Below are 24,050 nucleotides of genomic sequence, written 5' to 3' on the forward strand. Positions count from 1 at the left end.
TTGGTGACATTAGCTTATATGGCACGTCACCTCCCCTAAGTTTTCAGCTGCTAGCTCGCTATGAATGCTACCTGAACTTAGTCTACTCAGCCATATACATGTTTTCAAAATATACGATGTCCTTTCAAGTTTTCTTCTTGATTTAGTAGTGCAGCTGGTGTAAGTCGTGTCTTTTTCACGTACGTTTTCAAGTACACACTAGAAGTTTAGCTGGAGTGCTTTTATATTGAAAATACACACAGTAAGTTTTACGCGCTAGCTTTGTGTTGATGCTAACGAAAGCTAACCTGCCTGCTCTCTTGCTCTCATAATAAAAGATATTAGCTTTCAAACAAACTAGTGTTAAATGAAATAAAAAAATCCACTATCAGCTGATAGGTTCTGCTGTCACGCAATGCTTTCTGGGAATAGAAGTTCATGGGGATACATACAAAGTACATCTGATGAATCAAATGTTAATAATACAAATTAATACATGGAACAACATAAACACACACACACACCATTCTCTTACACACTTGCTGTCTTTTAGTCACACACACAGAAAATATGTTTTTGGTATACGTGTTTGTTTATTGATTCATTGTAAAACAAAAAGACTACAGCAGCTTCTTAAAGCCTTTAATTTTTAATTTGGGTTGGACTTTCTTTAAAGGGAATGTGGATCATTGATGTTGCCCCCTTTAAAACATTTTACGTTACACAGCTGGAGAACTGAGTTATGGAGAAATGAAAAGACAGGATCTTCAGAAATCAGAGTCATATTGGAGTATAAATCAATCTCACAAGCCAACGTCGGTAAAATAACTCACTACAACTGAACCAATAGAGATTTAAGACAAGAGTGGGTTGTCTCTCAGTACACTGCTTCACATCGTGACCCGTGTTCCTCAACTTACTATCCGGAGCCCCAAGCCCTGTGTGTCATGACAACAAACAGAACCCCCTTCCCTCCCCGTGTTTAATAATTTAAAACATTCAACAGTATCTTTTTTTTCATCTCTTCAAATGAATGATTTTAGAATAGATAAAAACAAAATACCATCAAAACAGAAAATGGTCAACTAAACTGTATAATAATAATAATAATAATAAAAAAAGACTATGGAAAAAGGACAAGATGGAATGACATTGTTTTTGTTTGTGTTAGCATGTCCGATGAACAGGAAATAAAAAGTGTACATTCCTAATCATGCATTATACAAATTTTAATCAAACATTATGCACAAGAAAATACTAAAAGGACAATGTATGATTAGGGAAGTAGTATTTTTTTCCCAACTTTCACTGATATCGGTCATTTTCAGGAAAATACAAGGATAACATAAATACTTGTTTCCTATTGACATTCCTGATATACAGCTGATCACCTCTGTATTCAGACACTATTACTGGACAGAAGATCTCGTGGAATGGCTGATGTGACCCTCAGGTCACAGACATCATTATCATATAGTCGTTATCTACAAAAGCAGACAGATGTGAAGGGGCCTTATCAGGCTATATGAACAGAGACGCTACCAAGTAGGTTTTTTATCTTGCTACTACTAGGATTAAGTCAGGCTGCACTATGTAGTGAGATGCATGACGCAAACAAAAACATCCAAGTACCTCCGAGAGACTTCTGAGTGGAGGCTGTTTCTTTTAAAGATCGGCCTTTCACGTTCACGATGCACAAAACAGTGGCAAGGCAGTTTCTAACAAGGGAGAAGAAACATCAGGGATTTATCTGGATAAACGCTGGCTGAGTGTCAGCTAGCCTGAGTGCAGCTACCGTGATGCCAAAGTGGCACAGACACATATGTTTCACATGATAACACATGGAGACAGGCAAACTCTGTTCTGCTGTTGACAGAGCGTGGAAGCCACGTTGCCTTGCTAATTTAAGAGAACCTAAAACCACCGACCATTTCACGGTCTCTGCTTACAGAGAGAGCAACTACATCAACCTGATATGCAGAGCAGCTGGTTTAAAAAATGCAGGGAGGTTGACAGTGTAACTATGTCATCCTTCAGCAAGTCATTGGCTGCAAGACAGTGATGTAACATCAGCAGCTCTCGTCCTGTTCAGATTATTCTGTCACAAACGTGTTCATGTGGTGACACACATGAAGGGTGGTCAGCACCACGGCAGCTTCTTAAACAATAAGACAATGCTTCTGTATAATTACAATGATTCTTTCCATTCAATTTACATTCTTCCAAATTCTTCATTGATTTGTGACAGGAATGATATGCTGGACGTTCTTGTGGTGGCGGGGCAGGAGGAGGATTGGGGCAAACTGAAGCGTGGCACAGTTGGACGAGGGAGCGAATGCGCAGGAGAGGGAGGTTGGACTCAATGAGGCTCCTGAAGCGCTGGAGTAGGTCCGACAGCACGACTAAAGACACAGAGCGAAACCACTGGTCTGCTGCACAAGTCATCCCTAGTACCAAGCGTTCCGTCACACTTGCACTGGCCGATCTGTGCCGAGCCTCGCCAGAAAGGCAACAGGGGAACAGCTTTGATACTAGTTCAAGACCCTGGCCTTGTATGTAACTTTAGTTTCATCTCTACACTATTCTCACTGCAGTCACCCAGTGTCTGGTCTCCTCTAGGCCCCTTATCAGAGATGGGTGAGCAGGTTACACTCCCAATTTTTTCTTCCAGCTAGGGCCAATCAGAGAAGGATTCGGTCACATGGTTGTTCCAGGCCTAAATAGATGTTTAGTGAGCAGACGGACAGGGGTGAGACAAAGGCGCAGGAAGGCTTTAGACAAATAAAATGAACAGAAATAAACAAACAAAGAATCAAACAAAAACTTCAAAACGGTAAAAACACAATTCAACCATCAACAACAAAAGTCCAGTTTTCAACATAACATTACATGACTGTCATAGAATGAATTGCAGACAGAGTAGAGGGTGTATAGGTAAAGAGGAAAGAGCAGAGAACGCAGGGCGTCCAGCAACAGGAGTAAAAGTACAGAGTCGGGGGGTGGAAACGGGGGGCGGCTGTTAGGAGCTGAAGGGAAGATGAAAGTGCATTGCAGAGAAGACAGAACGTGGACACAGCGAGTCTGTAAAACAACATCGAGAGTCGGGAGAGCGACCACAGAGCTCAGAGGAAAAAACAGACTGCAGAATGCTGAAGTGGAAGGTAAGGGGGAAAGAAATGTTGGAAATTTCAGGACCAGAGGAACGGTGATGGAAGTGCCAGCCTCAGTGTTTCATAATATGATTATACTGTGTTTCAGTAAGGGAGAGGCGGGGGGGGGGGGCTCGGGTTGATGTGGCCGGGTTGGGGGCAACCCGGGGCTGTCAGACACAATCAGCACTGAGAGAAGGTCTGCTTGATCTCATCCAGCACATTCCCAAGCAGCGTCGGCTCGTCACATTTAGCGTCGATGGAAACTGTCTGATCAGCCTGTGAGGAGGAAGAGAGGGAGGGAGAGAGAGAGAGAGAGAGATAATCATGGTCACTATTAGAAGATTAATATTTTTTTATTATTATTTGTAGCTGCTGCAACGAAAACTACTTATTAATGAGTATCTCAAAATTAGCGGTGTAAGAATTCTGAAACATACATTGTCCACATCTTGCACCATTACACTGATTGCTTTTTCATTTCATAATAAACACTATAACACATGTGAGTCATAAAATCATTACTCATGTTTATTTCCTAAAACCTTTCACTCTTAATCATTTATTCATTATTCACTTTTTCCATCTCATGCATATCTCTAGTTCCCTGTTTTCTTTGGGAGGCTCAAATTTTTCCAACCTCTTTTTATTTACTCCAGTGCAGTAATTCTTGCGACATTTTTTTTGGTCCAAACATGGTTTAGTGATCACGGGTGTGATAAAAGTAAGTCTAATTTAATTAGATAACGATGAATAATAACACGGAGACTTCTGACGGCCCGGAGACATTCAAGTCAGGAGTGCGGGAACGTTTTGGTAAAAAAGAGAAAAAAATTAATAAAACAAACTGTAAACTGAATTCATTGGTTAACAGAGATTAATGGAGGAATATGACCGGTCCACTTACAGTTTTGACTAGCAGACAGACGTGGTGACCCTGGATAGTCCTGCTGTACATTGAGGCACAGGAGTCGATCCTCTCCACAACTGATCATAGAAGACACAAACAACACAACTGTCAGCAATGCTGAACTGCATGAAGTTATGGTAATTTACAACACATTAACAACAACACCAACACGCCATCCAAGTTTACCCTGATAGAAAAGTAAGAAATCACCTGTGAAACATTTCTCAGTTGTTTTTAACTTACTGAAAAGCAGCGTATTGTTATATTCTGTATATGGAACACCTGATAAACTGATACCTTTATATCTGTGGGCAAAAATCATTGTTTGTCACTTGACACAAATGCATAGTACTTCCTGGTGAGCTATGTACCTGAGAAGTGGTGGTGGAAGCAGATCCTGGCTAGTAGGTGGTGAAAGGGCATAAGGACCGCCTCCAGTTTAATAGAGCTGCTCTTCAGGTCCCCTGACTCCAGCAACTTTGCAAACGCATCACTGGAAAAAACAACAATAAAGAGGGGAAAAAAACATTTTGAATTTCTTCTTTTCTATATAAAATAATCCTTATGATTTTTTTCACTAGTTTGTTTATCCTATATTGCAGGAATTGCTGTTTTCTCTACCCTTGAATGGGCCTTTTATATTTAAATACTTTATATTTATATCGGGAGTTTAAATTACACTAGCCCAGAATGGCCAAACTATGGTGCAACTTGCAACTTCACCACTAGATGTCACTAAATTCTACACACTGAACCTTTATATTTACTGTTAATTTGCATGGGTAAATCATAGATAATAATATATATATTACACGGTCTGTGATGTTAAACCTTTTAATCAACAAATATTTGTTCATCTGAACAAACCTGGTTTTAGTAGTTTGTGGTATTTTCAGCATAATTTATTTGTCAAAAATGAGATAAATCACACAAACAATGTTCACCATGAAAGTGAATGATAGTATTCTTTCCATGTTTTTCAAACTTTCAGAGATATTGTGATTATATCATTATCATAAATTATTTTGGCCCCAGTAACCATTAGAGAAAATCTCATCTTCTGACAGGCCTATCACCAACCTGTAGCAAGGAGTGGAAATTAGGTACGAGGTGCAGGTAAAGTGCAGTTTGAAGTCCAGTTTCTCATGAGTGGAGGAGTCGTCATTCTGTGGGAACACACCACAATAACAAACAATTGTTGGGGGAAAAAAAAAAAAAAAAATCATATTTACACAATTCCACGATATCCAAGCTCTCTGATTTATATTTAACATACTGGGATTGGTAACATAAAATTGTGTAGCAAGTGTGGATGTGTTTCCTGTGTGGATGTACACTACAGGTTTTTCTCCTTACCTTGACAATGAAGGTGAGTGTTCCCTTCAGTTTCTGGGGCATCACAATGCTCTGCATGGTGAAGACAAATCGTGCCTCATTGGACACCCCTGCAACACAAGAGAGAAGCTAAGAGTTAGGTCATCAGACTCAACCAAACTGCCCACAATGAGGATTTAAACCTCATTGCTTAAATTAAAGATGTGTCTTCGGCTGATAATCGCTGACCTGGTGGAAGCTGGAAGGGGACAGTGAGGCCATCATGTGGACCCGAGCCCTCTGGCCTCTGGAGCTTGGAGTTGAGCGAGTCCAGGACGTTGAACTCCATGGATTTGAGGAAGCTGTCACACTTGTTTTCAAATATAACAGACACCACAACTTGACTGCCATCCTGAAGGTTCCCCTGGATGTCATAAACCTTAGAGGGGTGAGGTGAAAAAGAAAATTATTCTTATTAGATCAATTGTTTGAAGCTGGAAAAACTGTTTCTAATCCTCCGTCCTTGTATTTTTAACACTGAAAGATTATTTAGAGAAGTAACGTAGTAAACACAGCAAGTCCAACACCAAAGCACACGTCACTGTTTGCAAGAAACGAGTCTGAGCACGAGGAAGATCACACCACAGAAACATTTTCAGAAAGTTGAGCAACGCTGCTTTGTTTTAGTCTCAGAGAATAGGTTATAAAGAGCAACAAGAAAACAGAGGGACGTCTAAAAGAAAAAAAAATTGTCAACTTTATCCAGTACCTGATCAGCATCTTCCGTCATCTTTAAAGAGAGGGATATAAATTAGAAATCTACACATTTAACTACTTATGTTGCCTAGAAAAGGGTTAGGGTAGATAAGGAACATTTGCATTTTGCCTATGCTCCGTGTTGAGGGTATTTCCATAATCTGGATCTTAAAATTGGTTAAAATATTTCACTTATTAATTGTATTGCACAAATGTGGAAATGAAGAAAGACAGTGATGCAACATAAAAACTGGGTCAACTGAGGGCAGACGTCACATGAGGCCGATCAGATGTTCCTCCTATTTAGTAACTACACAGAAGTGTGTGTTGTTGTCATCTCAAGAGTAAACCCATTTCTTGTGCAAGACTCTTCTTCCCTTTATATTTTAAAGTGGATGACAGGATAAAATATATAATAAAATCTGGCAGATAAGGACTGTATTACAATCTGATATCAACATCAGTGATGCTGATGATATAATTAACAAAAATAATTAAATATTATTATACAAAATAAGCGAAAATGATGGGGGGACATATATTTTTTCAGAAATATCTGAGTTGCTATCACTCACCATCTTGATGTAGGAGTTCTCCGCCAGCAGGCAGTAATTGGACATGGACTGAAATGAGATAAGAGCTCAGGTCAGATCCGGCAGGCTCTGTCACACAATATGCTAGTTAGGCAACAGGAGCTGCTTCTACCTTGCCCATGTATAACAAGCAGTGAAGGTTAGACAGTGTGTGTGCGTGTGTGTGTGTGTCAGTCAGCAGGCTTGAACAGTGGGATCTACACAGATCAGATAAGGGCGATGATAAATCCTCCTGCCTACATGCAGCATCAAGTTATTAGTGGCTTTGCAGTCAGTGACTTGTTTTTCCACCACAAAAGAAATATTAGATCAAGATCATTTTTTTATCAAAACAATTAGCTGGATTATAGACATCATGATGGGGTCGACAGTAAATCACACTGACCAAAGTGGAACAACATGACATTAAGCCAATATCAAAAGGGCTTATTTTTTACTTTATTAGCGCAGAAAAAATAAAAATGTGAATATGTTTGCTGAACACTTGTGGTGGAGTTTAGGATATTAAACACAGACCGGCAGAGGTTCTTCCTCCTCCACTGTGCCATTCTGCACAGACTCTTCGCCACCTGCGTCACTGTGGCGATGATGGTGATGATGCTTCTTCTTCTTTTTCTTCTCCTTCTCTTCCTTCTCCTTCTTTTGCTTCTTCTTCTTGTGTTTGGAGGACTTCTTATCATCGAAAACCCAGACAGGAAAAAGACGCAGACACTTTATTAGAAACCCCAAACATTGAAATCCGACTTGGTAATGATACCGGGCTGCTGGATGAAATATTCTAGAGACCATTAGAAGTGTCAGGTCTCTGGTGCATCATTTACACAGACTTGTGAGAAGAAGAGGAGCTGCCAATGTGCTCTGTGCTGTCAGGTCACAGCGAACTGGGATCTATAGCACCACGGCCAAACTTTCTACTTTGTAATTATCGTCATCATCGGCGGTGACTCACAGTCTCCTCCATCTCGGCATCTTTAGGCTCCTCAGGCTCCGAGTCTGGCGCTGTGCCTGAGACCGCCTCGGGCACAGAGGCTGCTTCTGCTGCTGCTGCTACTGTTGCTGCTTCCTGTTCAAACACCAACACACACACACAATAGCATTAGCAAGAGCAACCACAGTATAAACACCTACAGAATTGTGCCATCTCTGTATTGATAGGGGTAAGTGAAGTTAGTGAGTTCTCATTCAAAACCACCTGCAACCTACTGAGCTCTGTGATACCACAAACACAAACTGGATTTTTCTGAACCAAAGTGTTGCATGCAGCAACATCATACGGCCAAAGGGACTAATACAAAAATGGAGAAACCAACACGTATGTAGCCAAAATAATACAAATAACCCTTGATCCCATACTATAAGAGATATGGGATCTATAGAATCCTGGTGAGAGCCAATGAAGATGCTACCTTAAGCTCTCTAGGCCTAACTCTGATGTTATTCTGTAATATCACAGGACTGGATATTGTGTCATCTGTGCTTAAAAATACTGGTTCATATAGGCTTTAGCATTTGGGTATGACTACATTAAACCAGAGTGGAAGCAGCCAGAGAACACGCACACACACACAGAGTCTGATTCCATGGAAGCTCAGGCAACCTGCGCTCACTGATCAACATCGACACAACAGCAAACACTTTAACTTCGAGACCGACACGACATCCAGAGAGCAAAACAACAGCTGAGGGAGAGAACCACTGACATTGTGAGACCAACAAGCACATGCTAGAAAACAGAGGGAGGCTGGAAGATGTAAGAGGAAAGTGTTATGTGACCATCCAAAGAGAGAAAGCTGTGTGAAAAAGTGGAAGATGAGCAAAAACTAAACAAACAAAGAAAACAAGAAATAGAGGGAGATCGCGTGGCAAAGACCAACTTATGAGCTAGATCAATAAAACATGGAGTAGTGAAGGATGGAATGTGATGACTGATGAGATGAAGGGAGGAGGGGGGAGGGGGGCGACTCCACCTGGGTGTTAGAGGGCACTGGAGCGTTTGAGAGCCAGAAATCCAGATCCGAAACCTAGAAGAGGAAGGGAAGGAGAGGAATGCGAGGAGGTGAGAGGGCCAAACAGGTTCTGTATTTTACTTCTCGTGAAAATGGAGAATACTCAGGTTTATTTCATGAATACTTCAAGTATTTGGTAAAAGATGAGGAAACAGATACTTGATCACTTAAAAAGGGATAGGTCACCCCAAAATGCTAATTCACACTTTACCTACTCACCCCTACGCTATGGAGGGGTGTCCACAGAACACTTTTGGAGTTTTAGGGGTAAACAGTGTTGGATGACACCACATGAGCTGTATGGAGGCATGTTGTTTCTTACGTCTGAAGATGGGTCACTAATTTCTTCGATTGTATTCGATTCGGCTCCTACACTGTTTACTCCTGACACTTCAGAAATGTTTTAGGGACTCAAAAACTTCACCCACCCCTCCATCGGCATAGGGCTGAGTATAAAATGAGTGAATTATCACTTTTGGGTGAATTATCCCTTTAAGCTGATTGAAAGAGAGGCTGGGAAGAAGTGTTGAATCAATAAAAATGATTATATATTTTTGTTTGAATGTCACCTTTCAGCAGAGAATGTAAACTCAATATAATATGTTTGTATTTTAAATATACAATGGTATTTTTTTATATTTGTCTAAATATTTAATGTAATCAGGTTTTGATATTAATTCAAATATTAGACACAACCTCTATTGCTAGGTAGGAAACAGCCCTACGCCACCCTTCTACAACAGCATACCTCAGCGCTGGTCGATGTGGGCGGTGCTGCCACCTGACTGCTTTCTTCTGATTGGACCACAGGTTCGTCTGCCTGACCGCTGAGAAGATTCTCCTCCTTTTCTTCGTGTTTGTGTTTTTTCTTCTTCTTCTCTTCTTTGCTCTTCTGCAAATAACAGGAGGATAAATTCAGCTCGGTGTCACAATGCGGTTCAGAAAGTTATCGTGGCTCACGGTTCCCAACCACCCCATAAATCTGGTTACTGGTTTCGAAGAGGAAGTCTCATCAGTTTGAGAGAATGAGGCTGTCTAGTAACAGAAGAGGAAGAAACACTTTAACCTCACCTTCCTATCTCCGTCTTTATCCTTCTTCTTCTCCTCCCTCTTTTCTTTGCTTCTCTTCTTCCTGGGCTCAAGAGTGGCGGCACTCACTGCGTCTCCATCTTCTCCGGGGCTTTTTAGAGCCTCTGCTGCACGGTGCGACCTGACTGGTAGCTTCTCACTGTCTGCAAGAGGCCTGGACAAAGAAAACAGCACAGTTATACATCTTGACTTTGCTTAGATGAGGATTTGTGAAGTGATTGGGGTCCAGTTGATGCCATCCTCTGGAAAACATCTTCAATCTCTCTTCATTCGTTTTAGTGAGCATTCCGTTGTTAGAAAAGGGGAAAAAGGCTTGCAGGGTGCAGCAACCCACTGAATTCAGGCAAATATTCGGTCTCATTCAAGGTGTTGAGTTAAGCCATTCCTCTGGCAGAGCTGGAAGCAGCAGACGTTCAAAAACAGCGAGAAACTACAGTAATAAATCCCTCTATATCCAACTGAAACGAGCTGTCAAGTTGATTTGACCCGAGCCTGGACCTTGTAAGAAGAGAGCACATTCACTACAGCCCCCTGCTGGCTCTTCTCTATAAAGAAACTATTCAGCCTGGACATTATAACACTTTTAACAGTTTGAAGATGAGAAGATTCAGTGCGTTTTCTAACAAAGATTTTTGACAGTTTATTTATGTAATTAATGCATTCCGAGAGTCTAAAGTTATAATAAAAAAAAAGAAGCTTGCAGGACATATAACTGAAACAGCCTGGAAAAAACAAGTTTGAGTCATTAATATTGAGGCCAATTTTGTGTAAAATGAGGTCACTTTATAAATGTACAGTATGTTCTGCAGTCAGTCTCTTTCAGATGTTTCCAATTACTCCAGCACAATCACTACTCTTCTTCATTGCCTAATCTAAAACTTGGATTTAACCCAATTCTATAAAAATCATTTCAAATGATGTAAACTACAGCATTGGTCTAAGGGCAAATGTGCTTGTGATTTCCCCCGAGGCCAGGCGGGGAGTATCCACTTAAAAAAAAAAGACTAAACTCAACCGAGGAGGATCTGGGAACTCAGAGCGAAAATATTATGGGACCTGACCCTCAGGACAGCTTTCCTAAAAGCATGTGGATGCCAATTATCTTTTCCAAGAAAAACAAGTGCCAAAAGGCTTTCAGGAGCCTATTCCAAGAGGACAGGTGGTGCAAGATTAAGTCCTGAGAAGATCAGCAGCAGCCTCTTAAAAACCTTTTTTCTATAAAACTCTGTCTCTTTATCAAAGAGACGGAGAACTTGTCTTTTATTAAGATGAAAATATGAACCAGACTGTTTAGGAACAACTGCTGATATTGTCAGGATTATACAAGTTTAAAAAATGGGAGGCAAGGTAATGAAAAGGGATATTGGATAGTTTTCTAAGTCAAAAGCTACAGTTTAACAATAGATACTGAAAGAACGAGGAAAGACGAGTAAAAAAAAGCAGAAGCGGGTACTGCAAACTCCAAATGAGTAAAGAAATGAGAGCTATGTTAGTAAGAGGAGCAAGACAGCTATTTGTAGAGAGGGAAAGAAAAAGACAGGGAGGCGGTCCCTGTGCGCGTTGGAGGCCAGGCTCCGTTGATGCCGTGCTACTCACCTGCGCCCAGCCGTCTCCAACAAGCTGCCCACACAGAGAGGCAGTAGTGGGTGTGTGTAGGCATAGAAAAGAGGAAGCAGAAAGCAGAACGCCATGAGAGGGAGTGAGAGGAGGGAAAGGGCCAAGTCACCCTGGTTGTGAGGATGTCGCCATGAAACTCAAGATATAATCAGGAAGTAAACAAGATTTGTTTCCTCACTTTTGGGCTGAAAAATCAAAGTTGCAATGATTGATTGGCTTAGACATTAATGTGCACTAACAAAAATGAACAATAGATTTACAAATATCTGTGAATGTGTAGATATAGGATCCATGTGTAGTGAGTATTGTGCAGACTCACTTGTCCAGGTCGATGTCCAGCGCTTTGTGAGGATCATTGGGGTCTTTGTCATCATCATCACTGGGTAAGGCATTCTGGAGCAACAAGAGGGGTAATCTATTACTATTTTCCACAGCTTCTCATAAGTAAAAGTACTGCGCTTCTAACAAAGCTCAGTGCTGTGTAAAAAGCACTTCAATCTAAGATAAAGATTATCAATCAATTAAGGACAACGAATGTGTTCTTCAAGATTTGGATTCACTTTCACAACACGAATACCAAAAACTGGTAGGAGAAAGAAAACTGTTTGCACATTTGACACATTTTCCTTTTTTACGATCTAATGGTTCTGTATATATATATATATATATATATATATATGTTGTGCTGTTTGCGCAGGTCCAGCCCGGTGTACCTCTGGCATCTCCTCAGTAACTATATCGACCATATGCGCAGGGGTGATGTCCTCCTCGCTCTCTGGGCCGGAGTCATGTCTCTTCCCTCGTCCAGTGCGCTTGTCTTTCCTCTTCTCCTTCTTTTTCTTCTTCTTATCTGCTCTATCCTTCTGGCGGCGCTCCTCCTCCAGCTTGACGTACTGGTCAGACATAGGCAGACCTGGGGGACAAGAGAAAGCCACAGGTGTATTACAAGAAGACAGATACTAAAAACAAACATGTAATTTATTACTTTCTAATAATTATCCAAATTTAATAAGAATATAATTAATGAGTGTGACACTGGTGTCTTGTGGTGGTGTCCCACCTGGGACTTTGAGAGGCACACTGAGGTCAATCTGCACAACTGGGATGTGCTCCACTCCATGGGTTTCCTGATAAACCTGCACAGACACACACTGGTTTGCAAATACATTTCATACACAAGTGTAACTACATTTAATGCAAGATCGACTACTGTATTTCTGACTAATACATCAGGGTTTTGAAACGGACTGGATAAATTAATTAAATCAAAGTGCTCTGTAAAACATCCTGGTGAGGACTGGTAAACAAACCTTCTGAGAGGATGGGGAGGCCTTGATGTAGAACGGGTTGTTGGCTTGCTCCTGCTTTCTGACTTCTCTCCTCTGGGAGTTGAGGAAAAACAACATGATTAAATTCAATGAAGAAAAGCGCGTCTCCACGCATAAGAGGAAACCACATTGGAAAACAGATGGGACCGGTCAATATTGCTGGTATTGTTAGTTTTAGAGATAGAATACGTATGATTACGGCCACTTCTGCAAATGTTTGCATGTTAGTGTAAATGTTGTGATTATTTGTACTTGTAAGTGGGATTTGGGTGAAATAATATTTGCAAATGGGTGAGAATAAAGATAAGGGATAGACAATAACTTACAAAAAGCTCACAAGGGTGTAGCTCAGAACTGTATATAAAAAAATCATCCTTGTTGTTTTGAGCTAAGCTTCTATCGTCAATCAGCTCACCTTTGCCAGTTCCTTCTCGTCCACCTCTGTGTGACGGGGGCGGGAGTGTTTGGGCTCCTCCCTGGTGAAAATAGCCTTGGGCTGTTCATCCTCAGACTCGCTCTCAGACGGAGGCTCGTTGATCCAGGCGTCCAAGTCCAAACTGCCGAGACACACTCAGTTACACGTCACAGATCAAGACTTTAACTTCAACATTCAGCAATTCTTGTTGGAACACCACAGTAGTAAATTAAAATGCCTTGGATTTTACTGAAGTAGATCTCACATGTAACATCATAGCACACATACCCTTCAGGAACAGGCACTTTCTTCTGTGCCTTGGGTGCCACAGGGTTGAGTTCTCCAGCAAACAGAGCACTCACTTCCTCTGCTACCTCTACATCCTTCTGCTGCAGTTTCTGGATGTACTTGACAAGTTGCAGGATGCAAGACGCCTGGGAACATGGCAGTCATCTTGTTAAAAAGGTAACAAGTAAACATATCTACTATGGTTTGGGGAAAACCCCCCAGTCATGACTCATTCTTCTCAAACTTCCTCTCTTACCCTCTCTTGCACCTCCAGGTTGGCGCTCTGGACAAACAGCGGTAGCCTCTCAACCATCAGCTGGCTGGTTTCCTGTGCGGGTGTGCCTTCAGTGTTCCCCTCCTGGCTCTTCAGCACGGTGGCAAACAGCTTGGCTGCATTCTGCACGTACACTGCCTGTATGTGGCCGGGGAGGGTGGCAACCTTTGGCCGTAGCATGGCCTCCAGCGTCTGCATTGGGTTCTCCAGGTGTCTATGATGAGAATATATTCCTTAGTCCTGCTTCTCTAATCTCAGAAATGGGCTACATATTTGTGCTTGCAATACAAACACTACTATTCATGTATAATTGGATATGAAAGTTGTTAGCTTTTTTCTAAAGGTTAAAAAACTACCAAATGTGTCAGAGTTCAATTTAGAGAGATGGTATAGTTTGGCTAAAGTTCGGCTGTCGGGGTTAGCTTGTGCTTGAATCATAAGAGAGCAAGAACACACAGGGAGGCAGCACAAGATCTGAACTCAGCTGTCAGAGATGACTGAGATAATGGGATATCCCATTACTCTCATTTTACACTCATTAAATCTTAATGCAGGTCTGCTGCTTCAATACAGGTTTATGGTCTTTGTTGTGCTTAAACTAATGTTACTTTGAGTATGTATTCACAGCCTTTCTTATTTTACCTATGCCTTCTTATACCAGTGATAATATGAATGCATCCTGAAGGGAGAAATAAACGCACTCTGAGAACTCGCCGCAGATCCAGGCTGCAGCGTACAACACTTCACAGATGCCGTTCCGCTGCATGTTGCCGGTCAGCAGGTGGGCGTTGTCCAGCAGAGTAGCCATCTGGGCCACAGCGAAGATCCTGATGGCTTTGACCCGAATAGCAACGTCCAACATCTGAGAGGCAATGAGGTGGCCGTGCCGCGTGCCCTCTAACCGGGTCAGCTCCACCAGGATACTGATGTACCTGTCATGCAGATGTGGATAATAAAGTTCAGTAACATGTATAGTTTGGGGTTGAACATTAAAACAAGGCAGGTGTGGAGTTATTGGCTCAGAAACAGACCATTCAAAGTTGGTGATGTACTGGTAGTTGCTCTGGCTGCAGATGTCAATGATCTTGGTGAGAAGCTCGTCTCTGTAGGTGGTTCCTTCTGCTTTGTCCACATGCAGCATCAGCTTCTTTACGATCTCCATCAAGTTCTTCTTAGAAACCTAAAGAGAAGAGACACAAATTCAACAATGATTTCATTGCATAATTGTAATATATTCAAGCTAATTTATATCACTTGCTGTAGGATCAACTCAGTTATTGAGAAATGATGACGACATTGATAATCAATTATCACACAATCACTTCGACTTTGACTTGATCCGTTTTGCCTTGTGGTACAAATCAAGTCAGTTATTAAATAGAGCAAGCGGCAACAAGTTCTTTACTGTCAGAGATAATTTGCTAAAACTGACAATAAAGCTTCTATTATATTTAACAATAAGATCGACAAGTAAAAGTGCTGCATTAGTGAAAGTTCTGGTTCCATACCATGCCATAGAGCAGGTCCAGAGCTCGGAGGCGGATGGACTCATCCTTGTCGTCCAGACACTGGAGGATGAGGTCCTTGTGAGACTGCACTGACTTGGGGTGGGTCTTCAGGATCTTTGACATGGCCAGCAGGCCCAGGTACTTCACTACATAAGTGCAGACACACACATGGTGTTAGCAAAACAGTCATACACTCTTAGTTCACCGCATCGGCTGATGGAAACTTCTGTTTATCTCTTACTTCTATTACCTGACATTATCATTCTCTGAATTTATAACAAAGTTGATCATATTTATTCATTATATGTGACATTTGTACTAACCTTACCGACTACCCTGCAGTTACAAACCAGAAATACAATATGTGTTTACAGGAGAGGTCCATGGTTTACAAAAGATCAATGAACTGGTTTGGACTGGACTAGTAATTAATACTGTTACTTCATATTACATTTAACCAAAAATATTCTATCAAAAAAGTCTGGTGTGGATAAGTTACTTCTATGTTACCTTCAAATATAATAAAGAAGAAGAATATGTGAATGACACAAACTAAATACCAAAAGGAAAGGAACAACAGACAGAACAATGGAAAGGACATACAAACACATACACGGGACAACACAAACATCCACTGGAAACAGTAGTTTTGTTTTGCTTTATCCGCTGTTGAATCCCTGACTGATTTTCCTTCTCACCATTAAGTATTTTAAGAATTCAGAAATGTGCTGAATCACGATGTTGATCATCTAATCTGGCAGAGACAAAGGCCTCTCAGTTTCCTCGATCGATGAGGGCATGTCGAGTAGTGACCTTGCAGTGAGGTGAGGCTGGTCACTGCAGTGAATACAATGCAGAAAGGACCTAGAACAAGTCACAGGAATCACCTCTGCATCGGCCTCGGCTATGGAAAAAAACTGACAGGGGCAGTTAAGCAAAATGTTTCTGGACTATTTGCAAATTTTGCATTTATGTGTCAGTCCCAACTGTGGACTGAAATGTGACAAGTGAGCAAATATAAAAAAATGGTTTAATACGTTAACGCCTTCAATCGATTCATTCCCAGGGTTTGTGCTGTCCTTTAAAATGCACAACTGCACAAAACCTATGAAACCTAAATAGAACAAATCTAACATATCGGGTGTTTTAGCAACATAAAACACTGACTCAATAGTAATTGATTTTCCTACCTCAGTCGACACTAACACATCTAATGCATTAAGTGTAATACTGCATATATGTCAGCTGACTATCTTTTAGTGATTAAATATATTTTTTTGCATTGATTAAAAAATAATTCAACTTTATTGATCATCAGTTCAGAATCTAGGGCAGGTCTGCTCCCTCGTCCCTTTACTCATCAATGTTAAGCGTTGAAGTGGATAAAGAAAACTATAAACCACAGGTTCACAGTCTGCTCTATTAACACCAGAGGTCTATAATCTACTCCACATGTAACTATCTACGTATGGGGGATGCAGATAACTCGAATGGCTGGATGCAGTAATCGCAGCTCTGACTGGGAGTGGGTGAGGGAGTGAAATTGGTGACTTATATGACATCAATCAACTCAGATTGATGCGAGACACTGAGAAAACCAAGCTGGATGTGGTTCATTTTCTCTGCCATATGTTGGTTATGAGTGGATGTGGCTTAAGCTAAATGGAATCCCAAGGTAGAAATGTTCGAGTTATCCAGAGCCGGGGCGTCTACGTTTCCGTGGTCTAAATGGATGGACTGTTCCACAGTCAGTAACACACAGACAATGAGAAAATGACACACTGCAGGCATTGACAGAGGGCTCACAGTTCTGGTCCGAGTCTTCGATCAGGATTCGCAGTTTCTGCACACAGAGCTGAGGAAGAGGGAGGGAAACAGAAAGGGAGAAGTGGAGAGCCATTAACATCACATACAGGCATGATTCAAAAAACAAACTCAATTGGGAGAAATGGTGAAATATATCTGGTAATGCAAAACAGCCTTTTTAAAAGAAATCAAACTCTCAACTAGCCTGTTTGACATTTGCTTTGCGCATGAACTACGTTTGGACAGTCAGACGAGTGAATGGAGAGAAAATGGTGAAAGCATGCAGTGTGATTCAACTGGAGTGGAAAGGATTAAAATCAACAAATAACCAATACCTTACCTGGATACTAGCACTGTGGTTAGGCATCCCCGAGGACAGAGAAATCAACACTGTAGTGAAGGAAAAGAATAAATTAGATTTGAATTTGAACTTAACATTTTGTGAGAAGAGAAACAATCTCAAGGTGGGATATTTGTATGAGGGAAAACGTTGACGTGAAAAGAATACTAAAGTAGGGGAGAGTTAAAAAGTTCATTTTCAAAACGTAATTTCAAATGAACTGATGAAAGCAGAGATGACTAAATTATGGTTTCATCATTGAGCAGGATTGAAAACCCGTAAATGAGACACTACTGCTACAGAATACTACATTCTATATGTGAGTTTATTCCTGAACATGGACACGAGCAAATTATTTAAAAGTCCGCTTTAAAAAAAATTCACTTAAATTGAAAAGAGTTGTGTTCTTCGCTTTACCAAACACATTAAGCTAAGCCAGCGGAACAGCAGTACTGACCTGCAATCACGGTGTTGACACATTCATACAGCAGAGACATGGCGGAGGTACTGTGAGACAGGAGGAGGAGGAGGAGGTAAAAGAGAGAGAGAGAGAGAGAGAGAGCGGGAGGACAGATTATTTTGTTGTTTTCATCACATCAGACTGATATTACAATCGGGTTAAGAGTGATTCACAGCTTTCATCTCACCTGTGGATTAAGTTAGTCAGAGGTTCGATCAGCTTCTTCCCCAACCGTGGCTCGAGTGGTGTGAGCGCACCAAACTGTAAACAAACACAAAGGCACATATAAGCTAAATGAATGGGATGAATAATAATTTACTATAAAGTGTATAATATTCTACCTTCAACGATACAGACAATCCTCAGTGCATTAAATTAGTAATTTTGTGAAAAATGTGTTAAAATTATTTGTACAAAATTTGTATATAGACTGTCAAAATTTAACTGCTGTGTGTTCTGAGCCCAAGGCTGCAGGAGGATCTTTGCTCAATTCCTCTATTCGGATCGATTTTGGATTTTGGTGCAGTATTGGGAATTACAAACAGAATTTAGCAACAATGAAACCCTGTGTGCTGTCGACTGACCAGCTTGATGATCTTGATGAGGACCCAGTTGTTAGTAGAGGAGGTCATGAGTTTGAAGAAGAGCGGGGCCAGAGACAGGTAGTTCTTGGGATTTCTGCGGGCCAGCTCACAGATGACATTTACTGCTGCTGACTGGACGCCTTAAGAGGAGGCAACAGATTAGAGAGGAAATCGATCCAAAAATATAGGACACAACAACATTTTTAAAACTGTGCTTATTGCATGCAGTTTGACAAAAGCATTTATTTAGATCGGTTCGTTTTCATTAATGTGTGTAACCAGCTTTTGTGCCATCAAAACTGGTTAACATATTGTTTTAACATTTCTTTTCACCTTTAAAACAGTTGAATTATCTTTTTGGAAAGCACTTAGAAGCAGCTTTTATTCTTAAGATAAAGCAGAATTTAAGACCAGTGAAAACTTACTAACGTACAAAAGGTAAATAATTGAGACCACATGCACAATCCTTGTGTCAGATAAATGTCCTGAGAGACGTTTTTTTTATCTGTGAAACAAAAATGGTTCTGTGAGCTGTTGAGTGTTCCTACACAACCCCGACAGAATCACAAATGAGCCGTTCCTGATCTCATATTCTTAGCTGCTGAATAATTCACAGGGTTCAGGTGACAGCAAATGCCGCTCACCAGCCGTACCTGCCCTGTCTAGGATTTAGCTACGTGAAAGTAGAAAAAAGTATATTATGCCTTAACCCAGGAGCCACGACCATGACAAAAACTTTTTTTTCTTCACAGCATTTAATTGTGCAGTTAAACCTTTGGAGTTACAGAGAATATGGTTTGTTTTCCTAATACCTGGGTCTGGATCTTCCAGTTTCTCCTTAAGCCTGGGGAAAGCAGGGCGCAGGGACTCCGGATACTTGAGGAACACTTTGTACATGATCAACACAGCTTTCTTCCTGATGTAGGGTTTAGTGTGCGACATCTAGGGAGAGAAACACAACAAATACCATGTAGGCATGATTTCAGCTTGTGACCCAAGAAAACAATTTAAAATAAAGATGTTAAGCCCTGTGGGTAACCCGCTTCACATTCTCTCCATGACCCACCAGTGTCATGATGTCATTGGCCAGGTCCCGAGCGAGGTCAGGGGTCACAAAACAGGAGAGGCCAGTGAGGGCAACGCCTGTGTCGTACTGGTTGGGACTGCTGAGATCCTGGAAGAGGAGGGATAAAAAAATAGAAAGGCCATGAGACAGAAAGCTTGGCTGAGGGATAAAAGCAGAATCCAGGTTCAAAGAGTGCACAGACAGAGAATATAACTGACCTTTCGGATCTGATTGGTTGTCAGCATGATGACATCGGTGCTCTCGTGAAAGCACTGAGAAGCCGCCAGGTAGCCAATCCTCTGTAGGAAAAACAATAAGCATTGTGCAGCAATTTAATAGTGTACTTACATAATGTATACTTAATTTAGCATATGTGGCCTTGCAGCAGTTCCATAGAAATGTATCTGCACAGTGTATTTCATTTTCTGTCACTATTCATTGTCCTATTTTCTGAAGTTTATCTATGAAGAGATCTTAATGAAGTCACACAAACTGTATTTTTGACTACATTAGACTTGGACTTCCTCTCTAAAGAGCCCAAGTGTCCTTATGACAGGTATCTGCATATACATGGTGTTTTTTTACTCGTCATACCTTGTATGTGAACTTCGAGGAGCTCATGACTTCAACAATGTTGAATGCGGCCCAGCTGACGTCATAGCCCAGCATCTGAAGCTGTAACACAGAAAACAGCAGAAGCATATTGAGGGATGAGTGAATAGGAGGAGGAGAGATTGGATGTAAAATGTCCTTTTGGTGCACAGAGGCTAAATGATTTGAGCAAAAAGCTCTCAAACAGAGCGCTGATGCTAATCACAACAAGCCATCAAAACTTAAATACAGGCCGAGGCCATTAAAGGAAAGGGTACTTCGATTTAAACTGCAATTTTGCACTGTTCTCAATAAGTGCAGGCTGCAGGGTATGTGGATCTCTAATGACTAATCTTAAACTATAAAAACAACATTTTCATAAGTAGCTTTGTAATTTCTGCTATCGCTATGCCGCTGTTTGAATAGAGGAGATAACATACAAAGATTGTGTGTGGTTCCCTTCCACATTGTGTGTGTTTGTGTGAGTCTGTGTATGAAGTCAATATGCCACACCTACAAAATACAAATAGTGAATAATGAACTGGAGTAGTAACAGCGAGACTGCAGCATCCCTATGGAAACAAGCCAGATTATCTGTGTGTATTTATCCGAAGGAACACAGGTGGGGCCACACTGAGAGCCATATACAGAGAATACAGGAAGACTCAGTCAGTTGAGGATGTCGACAGATCTTACATAGGTGAGCTTGCACACAGCATTGGCTTTGACGGCGATGTTGTCCTGCTTGAGCTCCTGTTTGATCTCATCGATGCACGTGGAGATGTACTTGGCCTGAGGGCAGAAAAACGAGAGGACAAACAACGGACAACAAATCAGTTTAGGTTAAATCAAGCGCTCGTCTGGTAGCAAGCACCCGGACAGAGCCGGAGAATCCTGCTCTGCTTATTGTTGCTATTCAGGACACTAGCACGTAGCGGTGGAGCTGAATTATGATTTGGCAATTCCCAAATCGAGTCAGGAAGGTCCTAGACTTTATGAGGTAATAACCTGCTTTCATAATGCACTGATGTCTGGATATTTTCCTGAAATATACACAAAGAGGACACAGACGACGATGTCCATTTAGAAAGATTTTGAGAGCCTTAGGTGACTGGCAGACGACAATGTTTATGCTGTTGTTGTTCCAGCAAGGTTCCCATCATTTGAACGCGTCCGACACGGATAATCTCCTGCTGCTTTCTCCTTACATGTATGGCAAACTCCTAAAGATGTCTGTTTGGAAGTTCATGTCTGAAAACGGCTACAGAATATAGGTGTCTATTCTTAATATACCTTTAGCATTAACCTTAACTCCACTCTAAGGTTAAGGAAAGTTAAGAAAATTATGCTATTCAAAGTGACACCAAGCATAATGACATCAAATGTAGGAATTTTGTTGATGTAAGCTCTTAAAACACACTATCAGCAGCACAGGTTGAATCTGTTTCACTCTAATTACATAGTAGCTTACCACAGGTTATTTATGTGGATCTAACAGGTGATGGGTGACTGAGCAGCTCTTAAGTCCCATAATGCATTTTCACAAATGAGTCAAAAATTTGTAGGAAAAAGCCACGTTTATCTAGCCCCAACTATAAATAGGCAGGTAAATTAAATTTGAATGGTGGACGACAGGCTCAGTGGAAACTCTAGTTAAGCCAATCAGTCAACCATTGTTGAGAGGAGCAACCTTTATATACAAACACATATACATATAGCTGTGTGTGTGTGTGTGTGTGCTGGTCATGTGTGCTGGTCATGAGACCGAAATGGGGGGGGGGGGGGGGGGTCCTTCTGCCACTGCTGTTAGAAAAAACTGTGGTTAGCAGGGCCGGCAGGGATTGATTCAACACAGCATCACGTGATCCGTCTCACTCTTCTTCAATGACCAACTCAGAACCCATTGAAATAGCTGAAATATTTGTCCCAGGGCCAACACAGACAAACCTTTCTGCCTGTAGTGCAAGCTGAGCTGGAGACACACTAGAGGGCCTAGACTTCCCAAGTAAAGAAGGTTTCAGTGTTAGCTGATGGTGCTACTCTTTTTCTTTTTTTACAAGAACAAAAATTACAATAGGCCTCAAACTCTTGCGAGTGATCTCCCTGAATCGAACGAGGACATCCTCACACCTTTCTCCAACATGCCCGCTGTTCCAAAGTTGTGGGAGTGAATGAATGAGCCACGCAGAGACTCAGAGCACACATGTGAAAGACAAATAGTGCGCATGAGAAAACTGTGGGCTGGCCTGGAAAAAGTCAACACACATTCAGGTGCCGACGCACACAACACACACTGTATGAATATTTCAGCAAACTGTCCGGTGTTGACAGGGGGGGGGACTGCCACCTTATCCAAGCTTCCCAGGTTGGATTACCATCGCCGAACAGCTAAGACCGCATACTCATCAAGAGATCAAGGATCCGAAGGCCTTGGACAGAACCACTCATCTAGCTGCTTATTCTCTATAAGCAATATCATCACAGACGCAACACAGACGGCCCTGTTATTATTATGACATGCCAATGTGTATATAGCTGATTCTGTCCCCACAGGTGCACACAGCTCTGCAGCCCAGGGATCCTGCTGCACACCCACCTTGTGGTACTACCGGACATAACATTTTAACAACATGTTTACAGACACATCCAAATCGGATCTCTTCAGGGGAGGAGGCTGGGGCTGTAGATGGAAACGTGGCTGCCCCAAAGCAGTGCCCTCTGAAGGCCCATCCCACCCCCCTCCTCCTCCTCCTCCTCCTCCTCAGGTTCTGGAGCTGTGATGGAGCCAGAAGCTGAGTCCTCACCCACAGACAAGAGCTCTGACAGGGATGACATCACCCTCAGTCACCGATGTGTGCTCCTTGTATTTACTAGTTGACATGAAGAATAAGAAGCATTCAATCATTAACATTCTGAGTGATGTTCTATGTATTTCACACATAGAACATCTACAGCTAGAAGGCACCTGAGCATCACTTAATCCATGCTAATGACCTGGTATCCTCAATTAAACATAGTGATGACTATAATTAGGGAAGCTAAAAGCTCGGGTGTTTCTCCCACATGAAGCTGGAGGCCACATAGCGACAAGGCTAGCGACAGATGCTAAATAGATGTTGACAGCAGCGATGCACTTGCGTGTGATGCAGAGGAGCAATCTGCTGAACTGTGATCAACTATCAAGCTGCTTCCTTAAACTGGCTCCCTGTTAGCAGGTTAGCTTGCGGTCAGTAGCAAGCCGACAACATGTCGACCAGCTTCCAACCTGACAGGTAGCATTCGTGCTAAGTGAGTAGGCGTGTGTGTGTGTGAGTGTGTCAAGGTGTTATTTAGCTAGCGTAGAATTAGCTTTCGGGCTAATAGAATGGGTGTTTAGTGTAGCTGTAAGCTAGCGGGTGAAATGACTGAGCGGACGCTAGCCGACTGGTTAACGGTACCAGCGGCGTTCAGCGGGACTTCAATCCCGTTTTAAGGAGGAGTTCAACATGTCAACAGTGGCAGCGGCAGCTAGCAAGTGGTTCTTTACCTCATCCTCCTTGTGGTTCCTGATGCCACGTACTAAATCCTGGAGATTCTTATCGAACATCCGATCGATGCTCCCCTTGACAATCTTCAGAGCCATGTCTGAGTCTGGGACTTGTGCCGCTCCGGTGCCGAGTGAGTGTGTCCTGCGGGGGGCCGAGCGCCTTGCGGAGGTCTGGTTGGAGCCGAGCGACCCGCTACACCGTCTCTCATCCACCCGTGCGTGCAGGGGAGGGGGTCCGCTGCTGCTGACCAAGCCCGGGGCAGGAGAAGCTGACTGAGGCCAGATGGGGCGTCCCGTACCGCGCAGGAGACGCTGGCAATGGATCAGTGTAGGAAATGGCAGACAAAATGGCGTCGAAAGTCAGCTGACTGGAGTATTATGCGAGATTCTCATCTGGGAATCAGAGGAATTAAAGGTCCAGCCCCTAAACACAGACACGGCCGTTCCCTCA

At 42.0% G+C, this 24,050-nt stretch overlaps 1 protein-coding gene across 6 annotated transcripts; it reads right to left on the bottom strand.

The window, feature by feature from the left end:
- Window positions 1-548: 548 nt before the first annotated feature.
- Window positions 549-23,825, bottom strand: ap3d1 (adaptor related protein complex 3 subunit delta 1). Of its 6 annotated transcripts, none has more exons than XM_053431269.1 (35): window positions 23,600-23,825; window positions 20,770-20,865; window positions 20,077-20,157; window positions 19,701-19,781; window positions 19,483-19,590; window positions 19,229-19,358; window positions 18,417-18,556; window positions 18,020-18,093; window positions 17,830-17,879; window positions 17,373-17,422; window positions 17,033-17,081; window positions 15,227-15,372; window positions 14,750-14,898; window positions 14,420-14,650; window positions 13,701-13,932; window positions 13,445-13,590; window positions 13,157-13,298; window positions 12,724-12,795; window positions 12,474-12,549; window positions 12,127-12,326; window positions 11,733-11,806; window positions 11,393-11,416; window positions 9,779-9,950; window positions 9,456-9,599; window positions 8,669-8,722; window positions 7,651-7,764; window positions 7,218-7,370; window positions 6,684-6,731; window positions 6,122-6,142; window positions 5,602-5,791; window positions 5,395-5,483; window positions 5,119-5,204; window positions 4,410-4,531; window positions 4,036-4,115; window positions 549-3,407 (listed from the first exon to the last, which is right to left on the bottom strand). In XM_053431269.1, the coding sequence occupies exons 1-35, from the start codon at window positions 23,693-23,695 to the stop codon at window positions 3,312-3,314; spliced, it is 3,816 nt and encodes a 1,271-aa protein (XP_053287244.1). In that variant the 5' UTR covers window positions 23,696-23,825; the 3' UTR covers window positions 549-3,311. The 6 variants fall into 6 exon arrangements, with proteins under 6 accessions (XP_053287244.1, XP_053287243.1, XP_053287249.1 ...); XM_053431268.1 differs by having other exon boundaries at window positions 7,218-7,373; window positions 23,600-23,823; XM_053431274.1 differs by lacking the exon at window positions 8,669-8,722 and having other exon boundaries at window positions 7,218-7,373; window positions 23,600-23,824.
- Between the last annotated feature and the right edge of the window lie 225 nt (window positions 23,826-24,050).

This window comes from Pleuronectes platessa, chromosome 9 (assembly GCF_947347685.1).
Source record: "Pleuronectes platessa chromosome 9, fPlePla1.1, whole genome shotgun sequence".
Classification (NCBI taxonomy): domain Eukaryota; kingdom Metazoa; phylum Chordata; class Actinopteri; order Pleuronectiformes; family Pleuronectidae; genus Pleuronectes; species Pleuronectes platessa.

What these genes read in the sequence shown, in the direction of transcription:
- ap3d1 (XM_053431268.1), bottom strand. Translation starts at nt 23,695, where the DNA reads ATGGCTCTGAAGATTGTCAAGGGGAGCATCGATCGGATGTTCGATAAG. An exon ending in ATCTGCGGCGAGTTCTCAGA is followed by an intron (nt 13,933 to 14,419) that starts GTGCGTTTATTT and finishes TTCTCATCATAG; the next exon opens with ACACCTGGAGAACCCAATGC. An exon ending in ACCTGGAGGTGCAAGAGAGG is followed by an intron (nt 13,591 to 13,700) that starts GTAAGAGAGGAA and finishes CCATGTTCCCAG; the next exon opens with GCGTCTTGCATCCTGCAACT.